This window comes from Colossoma macropomum, unplaced genomic scaffold (genome assembly GCF_904425465.1).
Source record: "Colossoma macropomum unplaced genomic scaffold, Colossoma_macropomum, whole genome shotgun sequence".
In the NCBI taxonomy this organism is placed as follows: domain Eukaryota; kingdom Metazoa; phylum Chordata; class Actinopteri; order Characiformes; family Serrasalmidae; genus Colossoma; species Colossoma macropomum.
The window spans coordinates 21,069,328-21,091,844 of NW_023494792.1; the positions used below are offsets into that span (position 1 = coordinate 21,069,328).

General features: G+C 37.8%; 1 protein-coding gene across 1 annotated transcript; it reads left to right on the forward strand.

The window, feature by feature from the left end:
* The first annotated feature begins 519 nt into the window (after nucleotides 1-519).
* Nucleotides 520-20,622, forward strand: LOC118811925 (von Willebrand factor A domain-containing protein 5A-like). Its single transcript, XM_036576526.1, has 20 exons — nucleotides 520-884; nucleotides 989-1,071; nucleotides 2,084-2,286; nucleotides 3,664-3,886; nucleotides 4,518-4,684; nucleotides 5,433-5,547; nucleotides 6,002-6,177; nucleotides 8,598-8,686; nucleotides 8,857-9,001; nucleotides 10,768-10,847; nucleotides 11,297-11,411; nucleotides 12,072-12,230; nucleotides 12,441-12,547; nucleotides 13,321-13,541; nucleotides 13,658-13,714; nucleotides 15,515-15,547; nucleotides 15,735-15,755; nucleotides 17,614-17,732; nucleotides 20,151-20,274; nucleotides 20,421-20,622. Exons 2-20 carry the CDS (start codon nucleotides 1,032-1,034, stop codon nucleotides 20,498-20,500), a joined length of 2,274 nt encoding a protein of 757 aa, XP_036432419.1. The 5' UTR covers nucleotides 520-884; nucleotides 989-1,031; the 3' UTR covers nucleotides 20,501-20,622.
* The last annotated feature ends 1,895 nt before the right edge of the window (nucleotides 20,623-22,517 follow it).

Consider the following 22,517-nt stretch of genomic DNA (forward strand, 5'->3'; position numbering starts at 1 on the left):
GCGGTTTGGGACGCAGCCTGCGTGTTTTGAAGTCGTTTTTTTTAACGTGTTACAGACAAGAACATCTATATTAAAGATGAGTACAGACATATAAATTCAACATCATCAACTAAACACAAGAAAGAGAATAACATTAGGTAAAATAAAAAAACTACAATGACACATTCACTGTAGTTTTTTATTTTATTTTTTATCCTTTATCGTTTATGTCTTTAACTGATGATGTTGAATTTTTATATCTGTAATTATCTTTAATTTGGATGTCCTTGTCTGTAATATGCATGTTAAAAAACAAACAAACAAACAAAACCCTTCAGGCTTTTGTTTTAAAGCCATTTTTGTAAAATTACGGATGCATCCAAACTGTGCTGCCCTCCAGTGACAATTTTAAGTGTACACAGGTTTTGCTCAGCTGCAGATTAAGCCCTTAGATCTCGTCATGGGCGCTTTTCATTTTGAGAATAAAGGGGGTGGGCTGACTGTCTCACTGTGCTGGACTGGGCTGGTCAGAGGGCTGGGCTTCCCGGGAAAGCAGGTAGCCTACATAGTGAGCGTGCTGTGATTGCATGTGTTCGTTGTTTTTCTTCTCTGATTCCTGAGTAGTGAAACAGTCCTGACTGACTGCAGTGAGTCGCCCCGGAGTGGGCGGGGTTATGCAGCCCTGCAGACTCTCACTGTGCTGTACTCATCTTCCTCATTTGAGCTCAGTAAATGAGCTGCTCAGTCACTGTGCTGGGAACGATTAGACATACGAAGCTGAATCAGACACAGCTTTATTTCAGCTCCACGGCAGCTGTCAGCTCTACAAACGCATCAGTGTCTCCACAGACCAGAACTTTCGTGTTGATCTGGGTTTGATGTGTTTTCGAGGTCACTGACTGACAGTAAGGGCTGTTTTTCTGTTCTTAGTTCACTAAACAGCCTGATTCTCGTTCACTGAGTGAGAAAACTTCGCTCTGATAAACTGTGTTTGTTGTTGGTGTTGCAGAAAATCAGGTCCCGCCCACGTTGTGGTTCTGCAGCTGAACAAGATGCTGAACTGCGGCTTATTGACCTCCAAAAATGAACCAGGTAAGAACAGAAGCTCTCCTCACCCTTTTCTCCTGCTGACACTGTTTTCTTTACATTTCTTTAAAACCCCAATTAAACAAACGGCAGAGAGACACGCAGGTCTGAAAGCGTGTAACTGAAATCTGAAATGTTTTAGAGAACAAATGATCGCTGTTACTGAGGACTGCGGTTTACAGCTCACCTGCGTTAAAACGAAACTCAGCTGTAAGGTCGCTGATAAATCACACATCCGCCACCAGATGTCGCTGAAACTGAGGTTTATCTTCCTGACGGAGACCAAAACAGTTGAAACACATCTTCCTCTCAGATATTTTAATATTCAGTATACATACGTATTTCATAATATCCATCGAAATGATGAATACAAAGAGTAATAGACTCCTGAAACATTCAGAGCTTTGGAATATCTGTTACATGTCCATGTAGCTTATATCTCTTCTTCTTTCTTTCTTGTTACTTTATTTTTTCATTTCTCTTTGTTTCCATTACTGTATATATCATATGCTGCAGTTATACATTACTATACATAGCAATAATTTACAGTTTATTTCACTACTATCTTGTTAATTTACCCTTTTGTTTATTGTAGTCATGTGTATTGTAATTGTTCTGAATAATTGCATTACAACAGCATTAATAAGAATACTACTACTACTAATACTACCACTAATAATAATAATAATAATAATAATAATAATAATAACAAGAACAGTATGTAGACTATATTTCCATCATTATGTTATGCAGCCTTCAGGGGCAGCAATTAAAAGTGATATATCTTTCATTTAAACACACTTAGATTAAGGTACCTTCATCATCTTTAAAAAATAAAGTAGTGTTATCTGTTATTGACCCATTTCTGCCATGTAACTTTACAGGGGTATCATTTAGCCCAAGTCAGTGAACTTTATGGGGAATTCAGTCATTCAGTCAGCTGAAACTGTGGTTCAGTTTCCTGTAGGTCTTTGTCTGAAATTACTAACCAAGTCCTTCCTACATATTTCCTGCCCAGTTCCTCTGAAGAGCATAGTGGTGGATCTGCAGGTTAAGGGTCATGTAGCTACAGTGAGCTCCACTCTGCAGTATGTAAATGAAGAAGAGCGCCCCCTGGAGGCCCTGTTTGTCTTCCCCATGCCTGCAGAAGCTGCTCTCTGCCACTTCAGTGCCAAGATTGCAGACAAGGAGGTAATGGCGAAGGTGCAGGAGAAAGAGAAGGTGAGAAAGAGGAACAAAGTCACCAGACCAGCACTGATCATATACAACTTAGCATGACTGCTTTAGAGCACTGATATGACATTTAATATTTTAAAACCTATCCAGCCACAGAGAAGCACAGCAGCATGTTTTCTGTTAGCTTGCACTTTTCACTACAGCTGGTGTTTGACGTACACCCTGTGTCACTGGTTGCTTTCAAAAGTGAACTGTGCAAGATACACATACCACAGAGATGAGCGCAAGACATTTGTAATAGTGATAGACGTGTAAATAGAACGAGTGTCTGCCTGGCTACCTTTTTTGGGTGGTCAGGGAATGTTTGTATGATATCACAGCAGGTTACATTAGGTCTATGCAGCACCACGATGGCAGCATACTAACCGCCGTGTTGAACACATCACTGCCATGATCGCATATTTTTTTAAAAAAAAATAAAAACAATAGCAAGATTATGCACCCAGTTTAACATAAACCCAGCAACCAACAACGTTTCTCTTAAAAATATGTGACCACTATCGTACAGCTGAAGGTTACATAATAAAGACAAAACAGCAGCAAATTTAATAACACAAACCGTCAAGCATCCTAAGCTAAAGCATACTGGCATGGCGTGTGTGGATTTTTTTTTCATTTATATCTTACTTCTGATGATTTATATGCAGAAGTAGACAGCTCGCCGATCACTCCTGACAAGGATGATACAACTTTTTTCTTTAACTCAGGTGGCTGATATTTTATAAGTACATTCACAGGAACACCAGCTCACCACTAAAGAAAAAACCTGAAAGCTTGACTGAATTAATGGAGGACAGTTGAGTGGTTGCTAAGTAGTGATTGGAGGAGAAAATGAAGTGAACATTTAGGAAACTCTTGGGATGATCTGGGCTGTTGCGATCATGAAATTTTGGCTAAAGATTAATCGCCAAATATACTGAACAACAATGTTAATACAGTTTTATTTGTATTGTATATAATACAGTAATATTTTTTTCAGTGTCAATAATTGCTGTTTACAGTTTGTGTTTTAAGTTCATTTTATGCTCCCAACTGACGACAGACACAGCTTGAGCTCACATAAACAAACATCACTGCTGTCCTCTAAAGTTTTTATAGCCCCAAATCAAAAGTTAGATCTTTTGTTGTTTTATAAGACTCATGGTGGGTCTCAAATGTGTTTTCTGCTTTATTTTATTTACATGTATTTGCCTCAACCCAACTGATGAAAACACATCAAATTTACATTATGTTTGTTACGATGTAAACATGTGAAAATAGTAATTGTGGTCAATTTAAATAATTACTATTAGACGACTATGTAATATTTTTGACAGGACTTTCTGTAGAGCTCCAGACTGAAGTGTTTTGTCTGTACTTCAGGCGTGGGAGGAGTATTGTGGTGCGATTGCTTCAGGAGATCAGGTCTTTCTGCTGGAGGAGAGTGACGAGAGTGAGGATGTGTTCAGGCTGAGTGTGGGGAGTCTGCCTCCAGGCCAGAGTGCTGCTGTCACCTTCATCTACGTCACTGAGCTCTCTGTGCAGGCTGACCACGCCCTGCGCTTCTGCCTGCCTGCAGTGCTCAACCCCCGCTACACACCACCAGGTACCAAACTGCTCCAGCTCACTGAAAGACACACGCTGCACCTTTCCATCATGAACCAAACACACCATCCTGAACAGCACAACACCTGGCCTGTTACACGTTACAGCTTTAATCAGGTCTGGAATTATGATCTGGACCTGAATGTAGTTCAACTCACAGCACCAAGTTTAGAATCTGAACCCTGTAGAACTGCAGCTCGACAAAACTCTGTCCCAGCCTGACTGAACCTGCTGTTTTTTTCTTTAACCATTTACTCATGGACTTCCCAGCAGCACAAGTGGTTCCAGTGTGCCAGATTAAAAATGTTTAAGGTAATAAAAGTAGAGAGAAAGAATAAAGTGGAGGGAAACACAGCCAAAATCTACTAAAAGTGGAAGGCTATGAGAAACCTAAAGATAAAATTTGAACCCGAACAGAACTTATAAAAATATTTGAGTAAAGATATCCGAACCCATCCAGAACAGGTTTTGTCAGGTTCAGTGAAATATTTCAGTCTTGAGTACACATAATTATTTTAAGCACTGTACTCTCATATATCATATATTGCACTATATACCTCATCTGAATGTAAGGAATCATGCTGAACGAACTAAATGAGCTCTTATCTCAGGTTCCTCTGTTTTTCTCTCAGGCACAGGTGGTGGTATAGTGTCAGAGATAACATCATCACCAGCAGGTGTTCCCTACTCTCTCTCTCTCTCTGCCCATGTGAGCTCTCCCAACCCAATCACTAAAGTAGAGTCCAAATGTCCTCTTGAGCCTCTGGTGTTCCTCAATGCAGACCACACAAACGCAAAGGTATGAGTGTTTTTAAAATAAAATAGAGAATATTTCTACTTTCCTTTCCTCGCTCACTCAGCACTCACACTTCAGGGAAACCTGCTACATGTCTGTTCCATATGATTCAATCTTATAATATTTTTATGTCTTGAACATGTGGACATAATACTGTGCATTTTCTTTCATGAATTATATAGTTTATAGCTGTTATTAAACTAAAAAGTAGGTAAATATTCTGTGCTACACTTTTTTGCAGTAAGTAGCTATAAAGGATGGCCCGATCACAAGCTGGAGAGGGTAAACGAATGAACATGCTTTTACTGTGATCTTCTTTATCTTTCACGTAGTAAAATGGATGACACAAGACTAATGGTGTGTAATATTTGTAGAACGTTTTTGTGATCTGTGTGAATTTCCAGTGTAGGTCTGCTGAACAGTTCCAAACCATAAACTCTGTGTATGAATGTCTGTCGTGTGTGAGCTGTAGCAGTCACACTGGCACATCAGCCATGTTGCGCAGAGGTAGTCAGTGTTGAAAAAAAGGGCTGGCTCATGAAATTGAGCAGTATTAGAGCGATTTTGGAGTGAGAGACAGCACTGACGCTCTGACTTTCTAGAAAGCTCTATGGAAAATTACACTGCCCCCTCCCCTCTCTGCACCACTCACATACTCTGATACAGAGGGTCAGTTTTGATATCTGTACAACCTCAATCTGCCTGATATTCACAAGCCTGACTAATTCCATGTGTGTGTGCCTGCGTTTAGGTGAGCCTGTCTGCAGGTCATATGTTTGACAGAGATGTCGAGCTGTTCCTATATTATCAGAACGCCCACCAGCCCACTGCTATAGTGGAGGCAGGAGAGCCCACAGCACAGCCAGGTAAACTAAACACACTTTCAGTCACTTCAATTCAACAAACAAAAGCTTATTGACTTAAATGAGTAGTATTGGTACGTTTCACTGAATATAATACACTAGAATAAGTAATATAACTTCTTTCTGCAGGACCCCTAGTGAACATTCTGCCAGCAGGATACAAATCAACTTGGACATTTTAACTAATATAACTAGAGATGCACCAATACCATGTTTTCCCTTCCAATACCAATACCTCATCCTTCTATTGGTAAAATCTGTGTTCTGTTTCACAAATAAAACATATTCAGCTTCACTAGAAGGCATTTACTTGTTGGATTTTATATATAAACATTTCTGGATTTTTATGTATCTGACAAGAGATGATTTTAATTAGGAAAACATTGTTCATTGATGATGATGCTAAATAGTGAATCTTATTTCACCTGTACACCTCCTTTAATTTTTCTTTCTTTAGGAACACTCATGAGAGACCCTGTGGTCATGCTAAGTTTGTACCCAGAGTTCCCTTCAGCGCTGATGTCATCTGTAACATCTTGTGGTGAATTTGTGTTCGTAATGGACAGATCTGGCAGTATGGGCTGTCCGATGCATAGAGGGAAAGATGCACAGACGCGCATCGCGAGTGCCAGGGTAAGACTCAACACTGAACTGAAGTGAAAACACTGAAAAAATAAGCTCCATCAGAATGGATTAATTGCAGTAGTTAGAAATAACTTTGCTTGCCATTTAATAGCTGTATTTGAAGAAGTGAACTACAGTCACAGAGTCAGAGCAACATACAGTGCATAAACATAAACTCAATGCCTGGAACTACTGATGATTAGACGTGTCAAACAAAGAAAATATAGACCTATAGATAAGTCAACAAGCAGCCGACCAACAAAAGAAAATTTCAAAGTTTCAGTTTCCCTCGAGAGCCTCCACTGTAACAAGAATCAACTAGTTGTCCGAACAAAAGTGAGCAGCTACAATTCCAGAGTTGAAAGCTTTGACTGTATATATGATGAATATGTTTATTGGTACGAACAGCCACTTTTGCTCTCTCTGGATTCCTCCTATGAATTTAAAGTCAAAAGTTTAAAATAAGGGTGTGTTTAAACAAAGGCATCTCAGCTAACCTGCCCTGGCAGTAAATAGCAAGGAGACATATTGAAAGTAAACAGAACTTTCATTTAAGCTAATTTGCTCAATGTGCATGTGGGAAGAGTAGAGCCACCCCATTACATTGGCAGCCTATTCCCCACATGCAGAACAACATCATGCCAGGCATCAACATTCCACAGTATTTTATTTGTATAAAATATTACAAACCCAATTCTAAAAAAGTTGGGACAGTATGTGAAATGCTAATTAAAACAGAAAGCAGTGATTAGTAAATTCTATTTGGCCTGTATTAAAGTGAAAACAGTATAAAAACTCAACATTTGATGTTTTACCTTATAAAGTTAATAGTTTTCATAACTATTTGCTGATTCCAAATAAAATGTCTGCAACATGTTGGGACAGGAGCATGTTTACCACTGTGTTACATCACCTTTCCTTTTAACAGCACTTAATAATCTTTTGGGGACTGAAACACCAATTGATCCATTTTTGAAAGTGGAATTATTTGTTATTCTTCAGTTAAACTAGTTTTTAACTGTGCAACCAAACGGGGCCTTTGTTGTCGTATTTTGCACCTCACAGTATGCCACATGTTTTCAGGAGACGTTTTCAGTTTAACAACAGCAGTCTTTGATTATGCTGTTGTAACGTGCAGAATGTTTCTTGGTGTTGTCATATTGAAATAAGTGTGGACGTCCCTGAAAAAGACAGCGTCTAAAAGGCAGCATATGTTGCTCCAAATTGTACATATATCTTTCTGCATTAATGGAGCTTTTACAGGTGAGCACAGAAGTTACCTACTAATAACCCCTCATAACATGACAGACCCTGGCTTTTGCATTTTACACTGGTAACAATCTGGATGGTCCTTTTCTTTTTTGGCCCAGAGAAGACAATATCCATTATTTACATAAACAGTCTGAAAGGTTGAAGCATATTTCCACTGTGCATCCATTAATTTCAGATGAGCTCAAGCCCAGAGAAGTCGGCAGTGTTTTTGGACATTGTTGTCCTAGGGCTTCTACTGTGCATAGTACAGTCTTACTTTGGATTTGTAGATGCAGCGGCAAACAGTATTTATTGATGATGCAGTGACATTCATTACAGAAGCATGCCGGTTTTTAATGTAGTAAAAAAGGTCATGGGCATTCAGTGGTTTTCAACTTTGCCCTTTAGATACTGAGATTTCCCTTCATCTTTTGATATTATTATGCGCTGCAGTGGCTGAAACATCTAAAATCCTTGCAAATGTTGGTTGAGATATATTGTTCTTAAACAGTTGTTCTATTTGTTGATGCATTTTTTGTAAAAGTCATGAGCCTCAACTCATCCTCACTCATAAAGTACACATGAAGGCCTTACCTCTATGTCCCTTTTATACCCAAGCATGATTACATCACCTCTTTAAATGTGTTCCATGAATCAATTACAAGAACAGAAATTATCTCTACTGTTTTCATTTAAATACAGGTCAAAGTGGATTTATAAATCACTGCTTTCGATTTTACTTGTTGTATGTTTTGCCACTCTTTCCAATCAGAATATGTATTTATACAGTACTGTGTGAAATCTTACTTTTATACACAGCACTGTTCAAAAGATTAATGCAGTAAACAGTAACAAGAAGTTCTGTTTTCAAAAAAGTTGATATAAAGTTGTGCTAGTTAGAAGAATGGAGGTTCAGTTCTAGATTTCTCTCTGATGCCCCCAGCTGTTGTGTGGATTTGTTACATTTTTTAAATTGAGAAATGATTCAATGGTATGAAGTATTAGTCAAACCAGGTATTGAATGATAACTACAGTTGATACTGGGCTTCCTGGAGGAGCAGTTTGGAAATGATTTAACAATATGTATCTATATCAAAACTACATTTTCATATATATTCAGTTTGATCAAGACTTATTAATAGTTTATTTTACTTCTTAATTGTTTTATTTTTCTTTAGGACACTCTGCTCCTCCTGCTGAAGAGTCTCCCTCTGGGCTGCTACTTCAACATCTATGGCTTTGGTTCACACTATGAACCTTTCTTTCCGTAAGTGAATTGAAATCACAGTCTCAGTTCATGAATGAGACACTTTCACACTGAAGGTGATTCAGGACTGGTTTAACGTTCAGGACTCTGATGTTGTGTGTGTGTGTGTGTGTGTATGTGTGTGTGTGTGTGTGTGTGTGTGTGTATGTGTGTGTGTTTGCTGTCTTCAGGAAGAGTGTTGAATACACTCAGGAGACAATGGACCAGGCTGTGAAGAGAGTAAAGGAGATGGAAGCAGACATGGGTGGCACTGAGATTCTGCAGCCTCTGAAACACATCTACAGTCAGCAGTGCATCCCTAACCAGCCCAGACAGGTAACATCACTTACCTGTTCACTGAAATCTCATTCAGATATTAATCTGAGTTATGTAGGAGATGGTTAGGCAAGATCTTATACTTTTCATCTGACAAAGTCTTTCAATGCAAACAACCAAAACATCTCTACTAAAAATTAAAATGCACTATTCTGTTGAAAGTGCTACAACTAACCCCCATACCCCACAGTTAATTCAATACAGTTCTTTATTGTTTGAACCAGACAAGCTTTTTAGCCTGATACATAAAAATGTTTGCATCATTAAAAATATATAGGATTAGCAAAGGAGACTGTCTGAAACAGTAGCATTTTAACAGTAAAGCAAAATAGAAAATGTCAGTGCAGTAAAATTTAACTATATTTTATTTAAATGACATCTGTAGTATGTTTTTGATCTGGACTTGTAAATAAAAAGTTTCAAAGTATGTTTCATGATGCTGTCTGCTGTTTTGAGTTGAGTTGGAGAGGCAGGGACTACTTTGGTACTTTGGTACTTCTGCTGCAGGCCTGAAATGTCATTTAAACTAAATAAACTAAATAAAGTCAGAGTTTTGAGTTTCTTCATTTTTGGTTGCACCTCACTTATCGTTGGTTGAAACACCTTTTTTTTCCTTCCTCTTGGTCTTAAAAGTATGGACTTCTGTCATTGTTTACTTTGGGAAGCTTAGTTGTAACACTGCATTAAAACTAACCCTGCCACGAGACGGCTTTCGTCTATATTTTTAGTTCTCAAACCCCCAGATGGCCCAGTTTTTGCACCAACCATACTTCAGTGAGCCAACACTTGATGACCAAAAGCACCTTCTGCTTGAACCTGTTTAGCTACATAAAAAAAAAACATTGTTACATTTTACCTCATGTTAGGTTGTGCCATGGGGTGAATCCTTTCGCTGTCCAAAGAAAGACAAATATCTCCAAAACAGTAAATGTATAGGAGAAGGCAAAAACTTTTAATGTAAGTTAATGTAAAGAGATTTTATTCCAATTGTGTTTGAGCATTTTATTCATCCATTCATCATGAGATTCACACTATGTAACGGTGGAGGCAAAGAGGCAGGATTCAAATGCAAGTTGCTTTTATTCAAATTAGAGTTAGAGTACAGAAACTGAGTAGAAGAAGTTTGAAAAACAGACAAGTCCATGACAAAAACAAACCAAACTACAAGATCAAAGAAAACAAGTTACAGAGTACATCCGCAATGCAAGACAAAGACTGAACAAACACAGGGGTATAAATACACTGAGGGAAAATGAGAAACACCTGGGACTAATGAGGGGCGGAGCACAGACAGGTGGAGCAGATAACAAGGAGGCAGGACCAGGGAGGAGACACAGAACAACAACAAAAGCACATGTCACAAGAAAACAAAAGGCACATGGCTACCATAGACGGGAAGAAACGGACACACTCAGAGGGACAAAAGGGGAATCCGTGACACACTATGTAAAAATAAAAATCAACACAAATGGATTCTTCCTTTTGGTCCATCAGAATTTCGGACCTGCTACAAAAGTGTGATCTGATATTCATTCAAGTTACAATAAAAATATAGTCATATGTAACAAAGAATATATGCAGCATTTTACTCTTCCATATCTTTATTGTGCAAATTCAGATATTTTCTCACAGCTGTGCTTCTGTGAACTTTTGTTCCAGGATTACAGGAGAGCATGCTTGAAAATATTGAAGTGCCTCTTTACTGATGATTTTGTCCTGAATATTCTGGCTTGAAGTTCTCTGATGTCTTTCTTTTCTCCCTGCAGGTGTTCATGTTCACTGATGGAGAGGTGTGGAACACCAAAGAAGTTCTTTCCCTCGTGAGAAACAACGCTGAATCTCACAGGCATGCAGACTTTATCACTTAAAAATGTACATATAACTAGAACTGTTCATGATACAGTTAAAAAACAACTGTGAAATCATAACTAGACTGACGGAGTGTAACTAGTTACAGAGCTACTCAGCTCACAGAACTGTCTTTACAAGTACTAATGTTCTATCACAGCAATACACTTTCAGTTCTGCACTGTGGTTGCGTAAAGTATGTGGAGGAAACTGCAGAGAAACTTTCAAAGAGATTGTGGTTTATGCAGCTTTTCACAGGCAAGCTGGTCTTTTAACTTACAAATTTGAGTAATTTGGTGTATAGGGGACGATTTATAATACACTGCTTAAGTACTCACAACTGTGAACAGTACTAGTGAAAATAGTGCAAATCGTGTAGCACAGCTTTGTAGAAATCAGTAATTTTACTGTCTTTATTAAATGACTGAGCTGCTGTTGTTTCAACAGGTGCTTCTCGTTTGGGATTGGTGAAGGTGCGAGCACCGCCCTCATCACAGGAATGGCTCAGGAGGGATGTGGCCACGCCCAGTTTATCACAGGCACTGATCGCATGCAGCCCAAAGTAAATCTGGCTAAAACTAGCAGAAATTATAATAATCCATTCTGCAATATTGGACCATATTTACTAAAGAGCGTGCAACACCTTGAGGAGACGTTTATAAAATATGAACATTATTATGTAGTTTTATACTTTATTTTTTTATTTACAGATGTGGATCGCCTAGAACTGCTTTGAGCACTTGTGACTAAAATAAAATAAACATATGTGCACATGTTCAAGTCAGCTGCTGATGCTTTTATGCACACTAAATGCTCCAATCTTGAGTAGATACAGCCCTGAAAACCATTAAATGATTAAAGTACTTTATCACCTTACTGACATGAATAGTGTAAGTTAGCTATGATTTCATTTGATGTAAATGTGTAAACTCTAATATTTGCATTTCCGTTGAACAAACTCTATACTTATTCATGAATGTCATGTATTATTTAGAGTAAATGTTTAATTTTATTTATCTCACTTTTCACTTCAATAACAGTAAATGAAACAAGGTTCAGATCTTGGTGTCAGTTAAGCAGAAAAATATATTTATGAGCACTTTAAAGGTGTTATTCTTACTCTCTGCTGTCGGCTCTGCACAAACACATTCATCACTTTCCTTCAACATCTTTTACATTGTTTATTTACTCTTATTCACTCTCTTTCCTTCTCTCTTTCTAGGTAATGCAGTCTCTCCGCTATGCTCTACAGCCAGCTGTGGTTGATATTAGTGAAGAGTGGACGGTCCCAGTGGGCATGTCCGCCACCCGCCTTGGCCCACCCATTAACATACTCTTCCAGGGTCAAAGGGCACTGATTTACGCTCAGCTGAAAGGAGAGGTGAGAGCATTAATCTGATATTTACACGGAAACAAGCTTCCACTATTTTACCCTTTTCCTTGAATCTAGTAGTCCATGAGCTTTACAACTATTTAAATAGATTAGAAACATTCAGAAATGAATATTGGTGACACAGCGCTGCTTTCAGTTATGAGTCTCCTTATTTAGTGAGTGAACTGATGACACAGCCACACTTCTTTCTGTCTGTAGAGTCAGAGCTCAGACTCTGAGGGGACTGTAACAGTGAAGTACCGTCTAGCAGATCAAGAAGTCACCAACACACTCAGCTACTCCCTCAAACCTGCTGAGAATACAGGGTAACATTCAGTTACATGTTCATTCTGTGATCTCCACTGTTTTCTCTGAGGAACAGTTACTTTTTCATTTCTTTCTCCTCTACTGATGTCATGACATCACAGTAAGAACAACTACAGCAGTCAGACTGAGCTGGATGAGTTTAACTGACTTCATCATAAAAGCATGGTAGTGTGTGTTGTGGTGGTGCGATTGTGTCAGGCACAGTGATGTTACTGGGTTTTTATTCACCTCAATGTCACTGCTAGGTTAAGAATAGTCCACCAACCAATGATATCGAGCCAGTAGTCAGAAACCGACCACTGATGAAGAGCTAAAATATGCTGAACACAATTTATAGTCTGTGTTGTCTCTTCTCTATCTTTACAGGTGGACCAACAAGGTAGGTGAGTTTAATAGAGTGGACAGTAAGTGTACACAGTGTTTCAAAAATAAGCAACACCTGTGCCTGATACACTCGTACCAGCACCACGCACACTATCATGTTGGTGTCACTGCCACATTAGGAATGGTACACCAGCCGATACCTTGGTGATCTTAAGGTGGTCCCTCTCCATTGATGGATGGGGTCCAAGGGGGTTGATAAATTATGCTTAACAACAGATGGACTGTAGTTAGTAACTGTAAACCTATAAAATGCACCTATGCAGTAAGTGTATCTGATAAAATGGCCAGTCAGTTTCAACTGCATAGTCAGATTAGCTAAGTATGCTAGCATTTACAGTCATTTGGCTTCATCACCCTCACACAGCTTGTACACTGTCTGTTTGTTCAGACTGTCCATGCACAGACTGGCTGCCCGCTCTCTGATCCGCTCTCTGGAATGGGAGGAGCAGAATGAGGGAGGTGAGAAAGAGGCTTTAAAGGCCAGAGTGGTGGAGCTCAGTGTGCAGGCTGGAGTGAGCAGCTCACACACAGCCTTCATCGCTGTTCTTAAGGGCAGTGGAGAGGCTGTGAAAGGACCACTGCTGAGGAGGAGAGTGCCTACTACAGGAGGTTAGTGTTGCTTTATACAACATTTCTGCTGTTACTGTGCTTTTGTTTTGAGCACAGACACATCATGGATAACACCTGGAGAACTTAGTGTCCTGTTTTTATGTGCTTCTATTTAGGGATGTGTTTTACGGCGGTACCAATGACAATGGTGTGTTTGGGTAGCGTGCGTGGAAGTAAGTAACAGAAAATGCTAATTTCTACATATTTAATTCATTATTGAACACAGTACTGCTCTTGTACTCATTAGTCTCTCACACAAGTCTTCATTTTCTTTTATTTATCACACAGTTAAAATCTAAAAGTAGTAGAATAATGGAAGCTTGTTTTTTTCTGTAAATGTCAGTTTAATTAAAGCTCCCACCTCTCCTTTCAGCTGAGCACAAACCAGTGCCCTTTGACCCTGGAAGAGTGTGTTAATGGGTGAGCTAAGGCGGGTGGCGGACATCTGAGCGGGTGGCTCTCTGGGACCGTCCACTCTTCACTAATATCAGTTATCATTTAACAGCGCAGAATAAGTTAAGAAGTCTTGTTAACCCTTTAACAAGCAGTTCAACCCAACCAAACTACATACATTTCATTTTGTAATTTGAAGCACAGGGGGATCGTAAATCCATCTCCAACTGTACATATTATTCCAGTTGACTAGAGTGAGCATGTGAATCAGTGTACATCCACAAGGGGGCGTCTGTCTTATTTGAAAAATGACATTGAAGACATTGTCTTCTCATGATATAAGCATCATTCTCCTATAAATATCTGTGAGCCTTGTTCACAGTCTGCTGGGTAGAGGATAAAGATGTCTGTGACCGTTGAAAAAAGAAAAGTGTGTTTGATCAGGGCCCAGTTTCCCAACAGCATCTTAAGGTCTTAAGAGTTAAGGTCATCTTTACTGGTAGAGAGAGTGTTCAGCCCAGATTAGTTTTCATTTAATCTTAATGAGTCTTTCTGTTTCATTTAAATCCTTTTATATTAGCACATTTAAATGCATTAAAAATGACTTGTAACACATTATATCACTACAGTGACTGGTAAGACTCAATGCACCATACAATTAAAAACATGTTGCAAACTCATAAAAGCAATGCAAATTCAGGAAACACTTTAATCAACATTACTACACCAGAGCTACATTTCACAAACGTGCTGCAAATGCAGAAAACACAAGCAACACTTCACATCCAGTCACGACACAACAGAAGTGAACCACAACACAACAGAAATCTTTGTGGAAGACTCTCAAAAGAGATGGAATATCTGTGATGGAAAAGAGGTTGGTAAGTTGATAAGACCACAGAGACTCACATTCATAAGCCCATTGCTCACTTTGCTAGTTAGTTAATTCACACATTTCTCTGCATCACTCTGAGATAGACAAGGCCAAATTTTAGCAACATTTCTCAAATGATAAAAAGCTACTTTTGTGAGTGAGTTTACACGTGGGACAAAACAAAGCTCAGAATCTTAGATACACCCAGGTTTCATACTTCAGGTTTGGTCTATAAAGCAAAAGAGCCTAGCTTCTCATTAAGCATGTTTCTCTGAATTTTAATACCAAAGATCAGTATTTCAAAATTTTCCATTTCAGTTTTCACTCAGACATGTCCAAGCTGAAACATGATAGTGCACTTTCAACCAGCACAACTCAACAGCCATGTTTCTGTTAGGTACAAGAAAAGTGGAATTAAAGGAGGATTAATGGAGCACCTCACCCATCACATGTAAAATTCAGTTATGTTCACATTTGGGAGTACAACCTTGTTATAGTTTGCATGAAATAAATCAATAAAAGATGTTTTTAAACCAGCAGTACAAGAGTTTTTAGAAATGTTCACATACTTTGAACATTTGAAGTATTGTACTTATGAACATATGATTACTTTTACATAAGTAAGATTAGTAATAGATTTCTTACAGGTACATCAAATTTAAAAAAAATCTATTTATATATTTTTTCTATTTTTATCTTCCCTAAGGTTGTGGTCCACCATGGATGTTCACAGGCAAATGTATATATGTTATTTTGCTTTGACATTAAGTGAAGTAAAATTGTAAGTGCTAGTCTTGTATTATTACTAATACAAGATTGGTATTATTTACTTATAAATGTTTATAAACATAATTATTACTCATGCTTTATTATGTAAACAGATGTAAACAAATATATTAAATCTTTTTTCTTTTATCTTCCCAAAGGTGGTGCTGCACCACAGATAGGTAAATGTGCATAACTTACTTTGGTTTGACTTAAATGAAGTAAACTTATTCCAACTGTAAATTGGAATATTTGGTTCTTAGACATGATTAGTTACTATTTAATCAATAACACCCACTGTTTCACACATACTGATATCTACTGATGAAATAAGGAACCAACAAACAAATATAAACAGCTTCAACCTTAGATAAGTCACTGTCTCTAGGTCAATGTCAAGCTGCTGATAATGTGTTGCACTTTGACAGTGCATACAGATTTGACAGGTTTGACTGTTCTTTTATTTTATGTGTATATTTTTTTCTCAGAAGCTTGATAATAGGCTTGTAGATTACATTAAAGATCGAAACATAATCATTTTTATTATTTAATGCCACTACATAGTGACAGTGGTGGTTTAAATGAAATGCTGACACTGCTGTTTTAAACTCAGATTAATTCACACCTCTCTTAGCTGAAATGGGGTTTTACAGTCAGCAGGGGCTGTTACTGCTGTAACTCGGATAACTGTCACTGAGTGCAGGCCTGAAAATAGATTCTCCATTTGAAGGATTTCATTATTTGTAGTTAAGGTTTGAATACTTTTGGAGTAGAAATGTTCACATACACTGAACATGCCAACTTGCCATCTTTATGCATATGAAGCATTATTGCTTACTTATGCTTATGAACATATGATTACTCTTATATAAGATTAGTAACACATTTATTACTTATTCATTTCTTTCTTATTACGAATGCATGAGGAAGCTGTATGAGAACGCGAGAGCTGAGGCGAAATGATCTATGAATGAAATAAAAATTGGTGGTGAAACCTTCGTTTCCTCACGTTAGGTAGATTAGACAGTGCACTGTGTGGACCGGCTGCAGGGTTCTGTGTGGCGATTATGTTGTTCAGCATGATTAGTTAGACAGCTTTTGCAAAGTAAATGTTAACATCAGTGATATTACTGCTCAAACACTGAAGTGATTAAATATTGTCATGTTGACTGGCTTACACAGGAATACAGTAACACTTCATTTCTGCTTTCTGATGGCTGTTCTCACATCAAACTGTACAGCACACAGAATATATTTTAATTTTCTCGGATAGCAAAAAATAAGCTGATTGCATGAAACATGAGGAGGAGTCACCGTAGCATGGAAAAGAAAATTTAACTAAACCTAAATATGTAGTGAGTAAAATATTTACAAAGGCAAAAAGCAACACTGTCACCACTGCCAACAGAGTTAAATCCACCAAAGCTTAAAGTTAGCCGGATAAGTAAGAAATACTGCGTGGTGAGACGCAGCCCTGGATCGAGAGTGCTGAGAAGATTGTAAACTGTGATTTATTAGGACCTTTAATGAGCATCCAATTATTAGCAATCTACAAAATAGCCAGTTATGAATTTACATAATGTAGACAGTCTGTGGTAGTCATTGTTATTAGTTAGCCTTTATTTTTACAGTAAATCATCTAGCAAGCTGGTGGGGGTGGCAAAATAATCCTTTTAGGGACCCCAAAAGGCTAAAGCCGGCCTTGTTCTTACTTCATCAGTACAATCATTGGTCCATGTGAGCAGCATATTTTTGCTTTTATTTGCTTTTGTACTCTTTTTAACCTTTTAGAGTGCTACAGTAAGAAAGCATAAATGTTGGGACAATGAAGTGAAAGGGGTTATTTCTGTTTAATATTTAAAAGATTTGTATTTCAGATCAAAACATGACCATGATACCAAAGCACAGAATGTCAGCTTATATTTCTGGTGATGTTTTTTAAAAAATCCATACAGGAAAAAAGGGTCATTTGTTGTGCTTTTTATTTTTGTGGTTAGTTCTTAGACATACAGTAAAATATGTGTACATGTGCCTCTGTAGACCCCCTGCTGCAGCTCATCTCCCTCCAGAAGGCTTCAGGCTGCTGGGAAATGGACGGTGCGCTGGTGGAGGTGTTTGGGAAGACAGAGGAAGAGGTGGTCAAGCAGACCCCCGCACAGGTGAGTGATGTATTGAATGTAAGGTGTTTCTCAGTAATACAGACTGTATGATGATCTTGTGATCTACTGCTGGAGTTTGATTATTGATTTTTTTTTTTTTTTTTGGTGAACGTTTTTATTTTATGATCTAAAATTTAATCTCAGATTGTACTGAGACACTTGTATATACCTGTATGTGTCCACTATTCATTTCAGTAGTGAGCTTGGTGCATGATGCATACAACATGGTGAAATCTGTTATGTGAGACTGAGCGAGATGACTTGCTGGCTTGTGCTGATCATTGATGCACATTCTGAAAATGATAAGTCTCCATTTTATACTCATTGAGGGTTTCAAATCCTCCAGGAACCTAAATCTGTGTTTTATTTCCATGTATGTTAATCTATACCATCATATGCAAAGGTTTAGACATAAAATCAGCCCAATTAACAATGTTGATACAAACTCCCAAACAGTGAAGTAATGATGTGGATATGGTAATGTTACCACCTCTCTCATTCTCAGACTTTTTTTAGCTGGTGTGTTTAAGTGCCTGTTATGGAAGCCTGTTTCTGCTTGGAAAAAAATGCCATATATAGTATATTATAATATTGTGAACATTTCTCTAACTTTTCGTTTCATAATTCTGATTTAGTATCTCATAATAGTGAGAGTTTCTCATAATCATGAAATAATATTTCATAATAATGACTCAATATCCCATAATCATGATAACATTGGAGATTAGTCATTATTATGAGCTACCACATCGCAATTATGAGATAGCAAGTATTGTATTATAATACAGTAAGTCAGATTTATGACAGTGTCAGTATTATGATACAGTAAATCAAAATTCTCCATTTTATAGCATTTCATTATTATAAGTTAGTAATTTATGATTATGAGATGCTAATTCATAATAATGGGAACTCTTTCATTATTAAGACGTACTAAATGCGTAAATGGACCAAATTAGTTCAAACTGCAGTCTCTCAGAAAGAAAAATTTATAAACACAATTAAATATTCAGACCTTAAATATTTGCAAAGATTATGATATGATCTATTCCAACCAAATATTTAGCTAAATGTATACAAAATCATCATATAGAGGATACATTCTGTTGAGAGGGTCTGTCCCAAACTGTAACCTCTAAATTTCTGCTTGTGAAAATAATATATTTTTTTACATTGTTTTTAAAAAGATCTTTTGATTTCTTTTAAAGTGAAGTTGAATTTAATTTTTGAATAAAGCCCTTTTTTTATTTTGCCACACCCCTGCATTTTGGGTCAGGAAGTGAGACTGCATCTCTGTTCCTGGTGGCCACATGACCAGCAGTTAGATCTCATTGTTTTGAAGTAAATGTGTCACAAAGTCTGAAAATAAGTTTCTTACATTAAGAATTGTCACTACCAAAACATATATTTTCTGCAATTTAGTAAAAGCTTTTCTGTGTTTTAAAGAAAAATATTATGATCTTATGTGTTCAGCTTTTCAAAGCCATAATTCTGGTCGTGTACTGGCTAGCATTTTTGAGTTCTGCTCAAAGTGAGCAAAAATTGTCATGTATTATTAGCTACAGATCAGGAGAAAATCAAAGTAAGAAAGCAGATAGGAAAATTAGTGTCATTCAACTATTTAGAACCAGCATAGACAACTGAAACAATGGTGGATCACCCTTAACACACTATATCATCACAATCACAATCCCCTTTAATCACATTAGAATTTACTGAAATTACTGATTTATGCTGGTTTATGCTGGTCTAGTGCTGCTCTGGTGTTGATCTGGTGCTGGTGTAGCGGATTACTCAGTATGGTCATACGGGTTGACCAGCATACCAGCATCCAAAACACAACATATTCTGTTTTTTCTAGCAGGGTAAGGTAAATTAAGATAACCAATAGGACCATTAAAATATTCATTATGGTTAATGGTTCCAGCAGTCTTTTTGGCAGGTGGACAATGAACTAGAACTAAAAGCGTAAGTTCAGTTGATTCATGTTTAGGTCAGTTCTTGTTTTTTAATGTGCAGTGGGAAAACACCCTTAGAAACCCTACAATGAAATATGTAGCTGGTGCACAATTATGTGACAAAAATTGACTACACAATGTTATGAAGTTATTGACCTGGGAAAATCAGGTTAAGAGTCTGTTTTTCCAATTTTTTGGTTAAATAAGTCTCAGGATTGGTACAAATCCTGTTGTACCACTGAAGTGCTGCCTCCTTTATCCACCTGGATGTAAGTTCTTTGCTGTTATGATGTACTGCTGACTTGTCCTATGTTTTTTTTTTTATAAAGGAGGTACTCTGACAAGTTTTTTTATAGACATTTAAGTGCAAATGTCCCTGAGATTTTTAAAAATTTGTATATATTCTGTTTGTATGTATGGATTGTATTATGCTGTATGTTGTGTGTGGTGTTGTGTTCAGGTGGAGAAGGGGGTCTGGGCTACAGTTCTGGCTCTGATCTGGTTACACGGGTTTAAGATGGACGCTCAGGTTGAGTGGCAGTTTGTGGCCATGAAGGCAGTGACATGGATCCGCAACCAGAAAGGTAAACTTTCCATTCTCACCAGAAATCACTGATCAGAACCCAAAACAGTTACACTTAACACAACAAACATTGTTCTAAGGTCCATTATTAGGCCTGTTTTACTGCAGTGATGATGATGATGATTTGTGTGTGTGTGTGTGTTTCAGTGGTCAGTCCTTCTGAGAGTGTTCGTGTGGGTAATGATCTGCTGGGCTGCCAGGTTAAAGAAGAGGATCTTGGACTCTGAAGTCTTCATACATTCTTTCTCTAAAGCTGCTGTGCCTAATGCAGACTTCAGAAATTCTATAGCCTACGCCTCATTTACTAATGTTTACACTACCCCTGGTGTTTACTTTGATTTTAGCAAAATTATCCAGCAAAATTAGTTTTACATTAGCATTTCATTATTTTTTTGAGTAATATTGCTTTTCAGATGTGAATAGAGTTTTTCTTATCTTTGCATGTTTCAATCATTATGCCAAGCTAAAGGGCTTATTTGTTTTATTTCTGGCTGCTTTGTGGCTTTTTGTCTGTTCTGAATAGATGAGATACAAGATATGGAGCTGTTACATTTAACAACTGGAGCTAACTATCGCGATATTTTAATAAATATGCAAGAATCACTTCTGCAAATAAAATGTTTTTTTTTTGAATGAATGAAACATTTATCATCCTTTTGAAAATCATGAATAAATGCCACACAACATAAAAAGGCTATAATTTCATAATTTCAGAGAGAGAGAGTTAGAAAACTGAGAAAACTTGAATATTGAGTTGAATTCATCTGACAAATAATGTTTCTTTGTGAAAAAATGTCTGTGAAAAAGATTGTAGATAAACTGAAAATTCCAAAATCAAGAGTGAAAAATGTATGTATATCTATGACTAATTAACTAGCTTATGTTACTACAACATATTTACTGTTTGGTACTTAAGGCTCCCCTGTTTTCTGAAAGAAATGGTCAGAAGTTGTTTGCCCAGTTATTGCTTTCTCACTCTCTGCTCCTTTCGTTCTGAAATCCTGAGTTTGGTTCATTTTAACCAGGTCAACATTGGTGTACAGCCACTAATGATAGTGTGTGTCGGAAGATCAAACCACTTTTGCTTTTGAGGTGGGGGTGAAGCGATCATGGGACCAACAGGGAGATAAGCAGAACTCATCAAAAAATCATGGAAGATGCCTCGTATTGTTATTATCGTATTATATTTCTATAAAAACAGAAAGTATCAAAATAAGAAACCAAAATCAGTTTCTAGCCAAGGCTTTTGGAGGACTACCCGTGTAGGGAGGGCCCGGATTAGTCAGGTCCATCATTAGCCACGATCCAATGCCCCTGCTCACGTCATCCTCATTCTTTCTTACATTCTTAAAAATACTGTAGCACCTGTGCAGTAGAAGACGCAGACAACAATTCATATACAGGGAAATGCTCTTTTATTTCTAGACAGGCACTTCAACAGGCAGCAAAATACCCAGTCCAGGGCTACCTAGCACAAAACACAGGGAGGGGGTATCGCGGAGGGACACGACAGGGAGGGTACACACTTGTAACACACTGTAAACCCACCCTCCTCAGTCACAATTACACCAATAACTACAAACTCCACTAATAACATCACCAACAACAACTACTACAACAAATGTTCTTCTTCAGTCTGGAGCGTGGCGCCTCCTGAGAGCCACTTAGCATGGCCACACCCCCTCAGCTCCTCAGGGCAGCGTGGAGCATGACAGATGCTACAATACTGATTTTGGAGCAGCTACTGATTTCCTCTGCTCTAAAGCTGAAAGAGGGTGGGATGTTCCTCCACGTGAATTCAGCTGTTTAAATTTAGAACATAAAATATAAGAAACAACAACCTGAGACTCAAAGAATCAATAACCTGAGAACTATTCTGACTTTAATATGTGCATGCATTATGGACTGGACTGGACTCTGTATCAGGAGTTATACAACAGTTAGTTCCGGCCATGCAAGCTGATTGGTTGAGATTGGTTTTTCACAAACACTCTATCACTCCGCAGAGATACCGTTGCTAAGCAACGATTTTGACAGCTGTAGGAGACGCTCAAGCCATTTGAACGTTTTCTTACTTTGCGCACAAACAAAAAATGGATACTTTTAAGATCACATTTGACCAACAGATGATTTGGTCAGACTCTGAAGGTGAGACTACACTAAATTCCCAAACTGTCATTACCACCACGTCAGCTTTTCAGTCAGCAGCTGTGACAGAAGAACACCTAAGCAACCTGGAATTAA